Source organism: Cucurbita pepo, chromosome 17 (genome assembly GCF_057944985.1).
Source record: "Cucurbita pepo subsp. pepo isolate OVF chromosome 17, ASM5794498v1, whole genome shotgun sequence".
Lineage (NCBI taxonomy): Eukaryota > Viridiplantae > Streptophyta > Magnoliopsida > Cucurbitales > Cucurbitaceae > Cucurbita > Cucurbita pepo.
In genome coordinates, this window is record NC_141814.1 from 1,524,945 (window position 1) to 1,534,955 (window position 10,011).

A 10,011-nucleotide genomic window follows, 5' to 3' on the forward strand; every position below is an offset into this window, starting at 1 on the left:
TTCGGAACTCAAAACGGTTATTTAACCATTTTTGCTGACTAGGTAGTTTTTATTAGTCAAGCTTTGGCTCCCGAGTGGGAACTGGTTTCGTCCCTATCAACTTTCAAATTCGTGCCTAATAGATCAAAGTCAAACCTTTAACTCAGCCACTAGAGTTTACACTCAAATGTACCGTCAAAAGTGACTTAAGTATTGAACAAAATGTGAACTTTGCTCGAGGGCTTCCGAGGGGAGGGAGGCAAACCTGCCTCAACTGAGAGGGTTGTTCGAGGGGCTCAAAGTGGTGAGTGAGTGTGTATGTAGCAGATAGGTAAGAAATATATTTCATCCATTGATTTGGCAATATATAGATATGGTTGTGATTTAAATACATCAAGCTACAGTTCTATATTTAAATTACAACCACCAAAAACATTTAAAACAAAAGAACGAATCACCGGTCGGGTCGGGTCAGGTCGGGTTGGAAATGGGGAGAGAAACTAACAGTAGATCTATGAACAGGAGTTTGAGCACCAAATTCCCTGATACAGCCTGATCGCTTCATGCAGAAAAACAGGAATTTTCCACCTGAAAAGCAAAATTATACTCAATCTTCTGCAAGTTCAAGACCAAATAAACAGCATTCCACAAGAACAGCAAACCAAAAGATCACTGTGTTTGGATTTGGAAGTGATAAAAAAGATATCAGATAAATGAATGATTGGCCACAAGTTGGTACTATACGGTGCGATTATTCGAGGCACGTCGAGAAGAACCGTAAGATCCTACATTGGTTGAGATTGGAACGAAGCATTTTTCGTAAGGGTGTGGAAATCTCTCCCTAATAGACGTTGAGAGGAACCCCGAAAGGGAAAGCCCAAAGAGGACAACATCTACTAGCGGTGGGCTTGGGTTGTTACTAGTAGTATCAGAGCCAGACACTGGGTAGAGTGCCAGCGAGGACGCTGGTTCCCCTAGGGGGTGGATCGTGAGATCTCACATCGGTTGGAGAGGGGAACGAAACATTCCTTATAAAGGTGTGGAAATCTCTCCCTAGTAGACACGTTTTAATAACCTAGTAGGGAACCCTGAAAGGAAAAGCCTAAAGAAGACTATACCTACTAGCAGTGAGCTTGAGCCGTTACAAGAATGATGACAATGTTTCATATCATTATGGATGCAAATGAGTGATTTGGATTGAACATTCATACCTCTCAACAGCAAACAGTGACGAAATGAAGTCCCCATCAGACAAATTCTTTCAGTGTGCTAAAGCTGCTCAGTATTCACAAGATGCATTGTTTCATAAGGGAAACAATGTCTTCAACTAAGATATGAAGCTTTACATTGCAACTGCCACTCCATACAATCTTCGAAGTCGAAACTACTCGCGCAATCCAGCAATGCATTTTGCTGATGCTCGTAACGACAAATGTAATTCAATCCAACAAGAAGCTCACATATGGCGTCCTCGGTTTTCTTGCAATCAGCGAAGTATATAGTTTGGATAAGCAAAATGTTAGTCCGTGTCACAATCTGATGTTGTTCGAAATTGCGCTCGCTTTGCCATCGAATCATATTGTGTGCCAATGGAGCAAGCCAGCTCAAGATCCCGTCGAGTGTCTCCTTCCAATCGTGTGCAAGAGGAGCATCATATATGGCTAGGCTCTTAACATAGGACTTCAGATGTTTATTCAGGGATGTTCTTAAACTCGTTGGTAGCATTTGATACAAATCGTCCCGAGCTTCGTCTCCGACTAAATGAGGATAACGAAGCAACTTTTCTATGACAATAATGATATTTGCATAATGCAAAGCAAGAGCCGAGCCACCGACGGTTGAAACAGGTGCATACACAGATAACCTACTCTTGAATCCAAAACTTCCTCCATTGTTAGACATTACACTTTTGGCTTGTCTTTGCTCTACCCCAAATGGAACAGAGAACTGCACCTGACTGAACGAACCGAAATGACTCGAGCCACTATTCCTAATGCTACAACCGGAGATTCGACAGCTCCGATCATCATAACCGTTCTCGTCCTCCTCCTCCTCATCCTTCTTGGAAACTGAACTACTCAAACTGAGACAATCCATCAAAAGCCTCCCAGGATTGGTTCCGCAAGGGAAATTGAAGTCATCAGGTGTAAACAACGGAACCTCGCCTCTTCTTGTGCTAATTTGAGACTTGAAACTCGACCCTCGTCTCGGTCCAGGGCGTGACACACGCTTCGATTCCAATGACTCTGAACCAATCTCAACATCCTTCTTGAGAAAAGAGTCTCCAAATACCAAATGAATCCTTGCATAAACAGTACAAACAGTTCTAGCTAGCAATTCAACAACCTTATCAAATGTTTGGTTCCAAAGAGAAATCTCTTTAAGATGCCCCACGTCTTGTTTCTGCCATATAAGCTTCTGTTCATAAGCTTTTCTACTCTCTTCATGTTGATTATTCTGAAACTTCTTAGCAGCCTGTTCCAATTCATTCAAAACCTCCATTTCAGTGTACAAATTGGCCGTAGCATTCACAAACCTTTCCATTTTCTTCATCATCCCTTCCATATCCTTAACCAAAAACCCCAATTCCTTCACATTTATAACTCCATTAATGATATCCAAATACACATGTTCAAAACCCTGTAACGCAGGTTGAGAACACTTCTTCCCAAGCCTAGAAACCACATGAGCCACACGGTTCAAATCCTCGAGCTTCTCTGCAACTACAAGCTCGAGAAGATGAACCTCATCAAAGGACACGAGGTTTCTAACTCCATCAGAGCTCAAGATGTCGTTCTTGAGCTTTGAAATGGCCGAATCAGACAGGGTTTTGTGAAGGTAAATCGTTTTGGACATTACATTAGCAACTTCAAAAGAGAGAATACCGATTGTTTGCTTAGTATTGCTCTTATTCTTTGAAGGTTCGAGAAGGGCTTGCTTGAGATTAGCGCTAACCTGGTTCCCCATTTTCACAATCCAAGGCTCTGCAACCATTGCTGCTCGTCAATTCGAACAGAAACAGATCTGGGTATCGATGAAAACCCAGTAGAAATCGACCCTTCTGAGAGTAATCTTCGAAAGCGCAACGAAATTAGATTGAACCCAAGTGACCTGCAGATCTGAAGAAGAAGAAATTAGAGAAATTAGAGCAAACCCATTAGATTTGATGAAGATTGGGAAGAATCGAAGAGTTGGGAAGTGGAAAATCATTGATGGGTTTGCATTAAAGAAGAGGAAGAGATGATTACTGAGAGAGAATTCGGAGGTCGAAGAGCGGCGCCGAACAGCTCATTGAGGAACAAAACCCAGAAGAGAGGGAGAGCGATTGGAGGGAAAAAAAAAAAAGACGCACTCTGTGTGACTAATTTTGAAGGTCAAAAACGTTGAAGAACAGTGATGTAGTTGTAAATTCACGTTCTTTTGACTTTTTTTTTTTCTTTTCTTTTTGAAAATTTGGAAAAATAACCGAACTTTTTAGAGCAATTGAATTTGAATTTGATGAAATTAGTTTATGGCGATATTATCTCGTCCTTGTTCGTCCATTTCAGAAAGTTTAGTGAATTTTTTTTCAAGTTCATGTCGATAATGATTTGGATAATCCCAAACGTTTAAATTATGAGCAATTACAATTTGAAAAGGTTAATGATCTTGTTCAACTGTTCCAAAGATTTTTCTAGCCTTTTAAGCTTTTTTGACTTTTTTATTTATTAAGTTATATTTATACAATTTATGATTATAAAATATTAAATTAGAAACTCTTGAAATGTAGGAGAGCATTTTTACTTTTCTTTAGCCAATAACTAAATTTATTTTCAACACTATGTAACTTAAGTTGTATTTGTAGAACCATTCAAGCTTGACATGATCGATCATGCTCGTGGAGTGATTCGAATCTCAAATAAGTGTTATTGTCTTAAAATTTTTAATGGTACGAGATTTGGAAGGTTGGAATGATTTTGATTAAAAAAGTGATATGATTTTAAGTAAACCCATTCCACCCCTTCCATCATAATGTCTGAATGCCTTCAAAAGCATGCCATGTATGAGTTGGAACTTTCTTTCTTTTTTTTATTATGGAACAACTCAAAAAGAAGAAAGGACAAAAGCCCTAAAAAAATCATTCATCCAAAAGGAGAGATTATAAAATGTTAAAATCACTTCTAGGTTGGGTTAGTTGAAACTTTTTTTTAATTTTTTTTAAATTAAAATTTAATTGTTCGAGTTATAAATTTGTCAGTTCAAACAATTTTGGTCAATAAATAAACATCAACTCAACTAAATTATATATTTTATTAATTGGGTTGATTATATTTACTAAATTATTAACGATTGGATCGATTCAACTCAATTTAGTTTTAGTTCTCTTTATATATTTTGGAATAAGCTTTCCCAGTTCATTAAGGAAAACTCGAGTTTTCATACTGAAAAACATATATGGTTTGATGTTCCTGTATTCGTTATGTTCCTTGATTTTTTGTGTAGCAAATAATACATTCGAGTTGTTTATCATGATCCTACTCCTTATAATAATGACCCTACCTACTTAAGACCCTTCGAAAAGTCTTCTCCACTTCTCCCACTAACTTCAAATGGAACGAGTGAGCCTTGAACGATTGATTTCGAAGCTTAAAAAAAAAAAAAAAAATCTTTCTAATCATCGAGAAGAAAAATGAACTTCGACAATGGAAAGGAACATGGAGGATGTGGGTCCTTTTCTCTTTTAAATCTATAATATTTTCTTGAACATAAGTTACTATTATAATTTTACTGAATTTAGATATTTCAAAGTACAAAAACCAAAATGAAATTGTGAGATCCCACATCGATTGAAGAGAGGAACAAGTGCCAACGAGAACATTGGGCTCTGAAGGGGGTAGATTGTGAGATCTCACATCAGTTGGAGAGTAGAGCAAAAACATCTTTTATAAGAGTGTGGAAACCTCTCCCTAATAGATACATTTTAAGACAATATCTCTTTGCAGCGAATTTAGACGGTTTCCGATTATTCTATGTCTTTGGTCAAAAGTAGAGATGTTGATAGTGGGATTAGGTATAAAGGTTTTAATGAAGAAGAAGAAAAAGTTAGTGAAGGAGGGGTACACCAAATCCATATGCCCATTCATTTTTCCTTAGCAAAATAGCAACCAAGTAGTGACAAAACACAAAGTGGGGGCAACCCTTTTTGTTTTGTGATCATCATCAATCAATATTGCTACTACACTAGCATGTATCATCGCCCTTTTCTTTCAATGCCTATCCCAACTTATCTATTATTCTATAACATCTGATTTACAAGTCTCGGTTTTTAAAAGGATGTCCTGTATTCGAGCCACTAGCATTTAGGTTTCTGAGGTTCTAGGTTGGGATGATGTCTCTTTTGTCCCTACCGTCCAAATTATGTTCAACAGTGACGATTATAATCTTTTTTTTTTTATTCCTTTTAAGCTGATGTGACATAAATATATATTAAGTATATTAAATCAAGATGTTATTTGTCACCTCGAGTCAGATAGAACCAATCTGACCATTTCAAGTTTAGTTTGTTATATTTGGAACGTCTTATTTACGGGTTACTAGATATTAAATTATCAATCGGCTCTGGGTTTGAAAAATGGTAGAAAGCCCGAGAAGTGAAATTTAACATTAATTCTAAAAAATTAACGAACAAAAGCTCATACACAAGATAAATACAAAAAATTTTAACATGGTGTTTTTTTTATGTAAAATAAATTTGTGAAGAATTTCACAAAAATGAAAAATGAAAAAGAAACGACGATGGAGATGGAAAAGGCTTCTCTGTCCCATCACGTCCTATAGACATCTCTATTCTCAAACGTAGAAATTGTTAAATCTTAGTTCGAGAAAAAATTGCATTTTTCCATCTTAACTCAACCCAGTTCTATCTCGTCTCAAATCTAGTTCGAGTGATTGTGTCGATCTATGAGTTTTCACATTATCAAATAATTAATAGAAGCATCATGTCGTCGGTCGTGTTAGGATTTCGTCAATGAATATTAATTTTAAAAATTAAAATAAATAAAATTCAAAATGTAGAATTAAAGTTTCGTGAGTAAATGATATAATATTGGGAGGGTACAATCAAATTTATTTTTAAAATAGTTATTATTATAATAATAAGAAGAGATTATATATTTAAATGAGCGAAACAAGAGAGGGTTGAAATTGGGTGTTTTTTAGTGGGTGATTTAGAGCAAAGCATATTCTTGCATTATGCTAAATTCACAATTTATAATTTAAATTAATAAATCCGTGTTTTAAGGGAATATTCAGAGAATATATATTAAGAAAAATTGAAGGAATAAATATTGTTTATTAAAATATAGTTTGAATGCTTTTTATATTATTCTTGTATTGCAGCCCGCTCCTTTTTTTTTTTCTTTTTTTTTTCTTTTTTTTTTTTATTGTTTTTTTTTTCTTCAGAATTTTGAATATTGACCATTCAAACCATATCAAAATCTTATATGAAAATAGAAACATCACCTTACTAATACGGGTACATAATTATATATCTTTATATTCTTTTTTTTTTCAATTATAAACAATTAAAATAAGAAAATAAATAAATATTCAAAATAGCTAAAGAAAAAAAAATAAATAAAAATTACGGGATGTTTGACTCTCTGCTACGTAAATAATGTTCTGTATTTGAGTGTCGTGTTAAGCTTGATAGTAAAAAACTTATTCGGAGTTCAGTGTTTTAAACTTGAGAATCAGAAAGTTGTGTTTAGGATATAATGTTCTAAACAATTAGTTTTTGCCGTTTTTTTCCTCTTATTTTTTAATGGATGTTCTGTTGTAAAATAGATCAATTTGCTTTCACATCTTTAATGCAAAGTATCGTCGAATTACACCGTTTTTCATATCATGCGCTAGAATAGGAAGGAAAATTTCAAACATTTCTTCCACGTCAATGTATCAAGTTAAGTCATTCTCGTGAGTGAATCAACATATTCCCTTTCTTCGTGTTTGAAAATGGGTATTGAAGATTATCGTTCCATTGGATTATTAATTTCTTTTAACTATTTAAAAAATTCTATTTATTTATTGGATATAAAATATTTAAATATTCACATAACACAATAATTGAAATATGGCTAGATTCAAATTTTTAGTTTTTTTTAAAAAAAAAAAGATATTAAATAACTAAAATAGAGAAACGACGTCGTACAACTTCTACTCCACATTGAAGCTTAAATTATTGTTGAATGTAATATTTTAATAAGTAAATGTGAGTTGAATTTATTATTTTTAAAATGTAATTTCAATCTAAACGTTATCAGTGTGGTGAGGAGTTCGTGACCAAATAATATAATAATACAATATTAGCGGCAGGCAAAAAAAAAAAAAAAAAAAAAAAAAAATTCAATGTACAAATAATCAAGTGTGTTAAGCATAAGATCTAGTCCATAAGCTCGTCAAAAAGAGACCGTTAGATCTACAGACTACAATTCTTCTGATTACAGATCCAAGTCGAGTTTATTAAAAAAAAAAAAAAAAAAAAAAGGAAGAGAAATCTAAACGGGTACGAATGCTCTGGGAGCCCTAGAACCCGAATCGTAATGAAAAGGCGCCGCCGGATGCTGCCATTTCTTAAAAACTGGCGGCTTCTCCGGCTCCGATTCTTTATGATGATGATGATGATGATGATGAGAAGAAGAAATCACTCCTGAATCGGCGGTCCAATTTTGGATCTCTGTCGGCGACGATGGTGATACGAGCGGCGATAGAAGAGGGATGGCGACCTTCCAATCGGAGCGGCTGATTTGGAGGGAGGCTGGAGCCCGGCGCTGTAGGCGGCTTGGCTGCTGCTTCCGGGAGGCGGTGGCGGAGGGTCGTCTCTGCGATTCGGCCATGGAAGGTGAAAGAGAGAGAAAGAAGGGATTGGGAATTAATGGAGAAGATAAGGAAGAAGAGGAAGAGGGGAAGGGGTAATTATAGGAGACAGAGGGAGGCATGTGGGAGGCACGGTCTGTGTCATCCAGTTGGTGGAGCGTGGAATAACGGGCTCCAACTTCTTTTTTTTTTTATTATTATTTATTTTTTAAATAATAATAAATAAATAAATAATATATATTTTTTTTTATATTGTATAATTAATATTTATTTTGAGGACGTCTATTTTTGAAATAAAAACTTAAGCAGTTAAATTTAGGAAAGAAAATCTTGAAGAATTTTTTAAAATAAATTCCTTTTAATTATGAGGAGAAGAAAAATCTTGAAGAAAAAAGAAAGATATTCTTTTAATTTAAAAGGAATAAAATACAAGGGATTGGAACCATTGCTTTTTTGACCAATTTATTTTATGGTTGAAAATATTTTATGAAATTTCTAAACCATCCCTATTAAAATTCAAACTTCCCCCTGTTTTGGTTTTTTTTTTTTTTTTTTTTTTTCTCTCACATTATTTTAACAAATAATTCAAACAAAAAAATATAACACAATATTCTCGTGTTCTAATTTTTTTCTAGATTTTTACAGAAAATTTAAATAGGATTTAGAATCCAACTGTGAGATACGAAGTCGGTTGGAGGGGGAACTAAACATTTTTTTTGTAAGGGTCTGGAAACCTCACCTTAGTAGACGTGTTTTAAAAATCTTGAGGTGAGGCCCAAAAGATAAAGTCTAAAGACAATAATATCTACTAACGATAGGTTTTGTGTGGTTACACCAACTCAATTTCATCGGGTTTAAGTTGGATTGGGTTGGTTGATTTATTTTTTTTAATAATATTTATTCACAAGGAAGGTTACGTTAATAATTAGAATTTCACAAATTTCAAATATAAAACATTCACAAATTACCACTAACACTAACATCTAACATCTGTATATAACAATTTAAAGAGTAAGATATGGTTGGGTTAAATTATAAACTCTGTACGTTCGTAATAATCTTAAAAATATGTATGATTAGATTAAATTAGAAATTGGAAATAAGTCGGGTTTGGTTTGATCAAAAAGTTCGAGCCCGCAAATCAAATTAATTTTTTTTTTAATTTTTCAAAAAAAATTAATCCAACTTAACGTTTAGAAATTGAATTTTAAAAATTAAACATTGAGTTGGATAATTAAAGTTGTTTAGACCACGTGAGCTCCACTAATTTTTCATCTTATCTGGTTGATTAGTAATAATTAAATAATAATGGTCATGGGAATTGATGCCTTACAATACAGATTTAACACGTGGCAGACAAGGGTGACGTAAAACAGGAGGTGACAGGTATGATTCCGACGTGGCATCATTTTGACTGGTCTCAACAACGTTGCGGCGGTTTTAGGAATAATGACGTCAGATTTTAAGGAACATGGTCAAAATGAGAACCTCTTAGCAAGCAGAGATAAGAGGACACGTGTATGGTGGATATTTGTTTGATCGAACGCCACTGGTTACGAATAATTTGAAAAGAAAAGAACGTTAAAATATATTAAATGACCCTTCAGTTTCTACTTATTTTCAAATTGGCCCTTGTCTTTTCAAAATTTCATTTTATCCAACAGTATTAAAATTTATAAACAAAAAAATTGATGCATATAAAATTAATATTTACCTGACAGAAATGAATTTTAGAAAAATTAAATGTAATAGGAAGAAAATTAATATTGATAAATTTCATCTGATAAGAAATTTGCATAATTTAATTATAATAACTAAAATAGAAAGTAATACCGATATTTGCATTTTTTTTTTGTTAATTTATAAAATTGAAATAATTATTTAAAATTTTATAGGGTATTTTTAAAATATGAATTTTAGGATTTGTATATTTAATTGGAAGATAAATAATAATAGGGTTTAAGCTCATTTTCTTATAATTGAGATAGTAAAAGCTAGCACGTGATGATAAACAATTATTGGGTGTTGTATTGAATTATGAAAAGGACTAAATTTAACACAAAATTTGACCCATATTTAATTGTGTGTATTTTGTAGACCTTTGAAAAGTTGTTGAATTGGTGTAGGGAATCATGATATAAATAATAATAGTCTGCAGAAATCTTCAATAAATGAATC

The 10,011-nt window shown here is 33.7% G+C and overlaps 2 protein-coding genes across 3 annotated transcripts; both read right to left on the bottom strand.

Annotated features, from left to right (window-relative positions):
- Window positions 1-311: 311 nt before the first annotated feature.
- On the bottom strand, window positions 312-3,376 carry LOC111778137 (protein PSK SIMULATOR 1). 2 transcript variants are annotated; one of them, XM_087118931.1, is made up of 3 exons: window positions 3,228-3,376; window positions 1,191-3,098; window positions 312-567 (listed from the first exon to the last, which is right to left on the bottom strand). In XM_087118931.1, exon 2 carries the CDS (start codon window positions 2,971-2,973, stop codon window positions 1,303-1,305), a length of 1,671 nt encoding a protein of 556 aa, XP_086975057.1. In that variant the 5' UTR covers window positions 2,974-3,098; window positions 3,228-3,376; the 3' UTR covers window positions 312-567; window positions 1,191-1,302. The 2 variants fall into 2 exon arrangements, with proteins under 2 accessions (XP_086975057.1, XP_086975058.1); XM_087118932.1 differs by having other exon boundaries at window positions 1,191-3,090; window positions 3,228-3,349.
- A 4,006-nt stretch (window positions 3,377-7,382) lies between these two features.
- Window positions 7,383-7,963, bottom strand: LOC111779176 (uncharacterized protein At4g14450, chloroplastic). Its single transcript, XM_023659260.2, has one exon. It carries the CDS (start codon window positions 7,953-7,955, stop codon window positions 7,515-7,517), a length of 441 nt encoding a protein of 146 aa, XP_023515028.2. The 5' UTR covers window positions 7,956-7,963; the 3' UTR covers window positions 7,383-7,514.
- Between the last annotated feature and the right edge of the window lie 2,048 nt (window positions 7,964-10,011).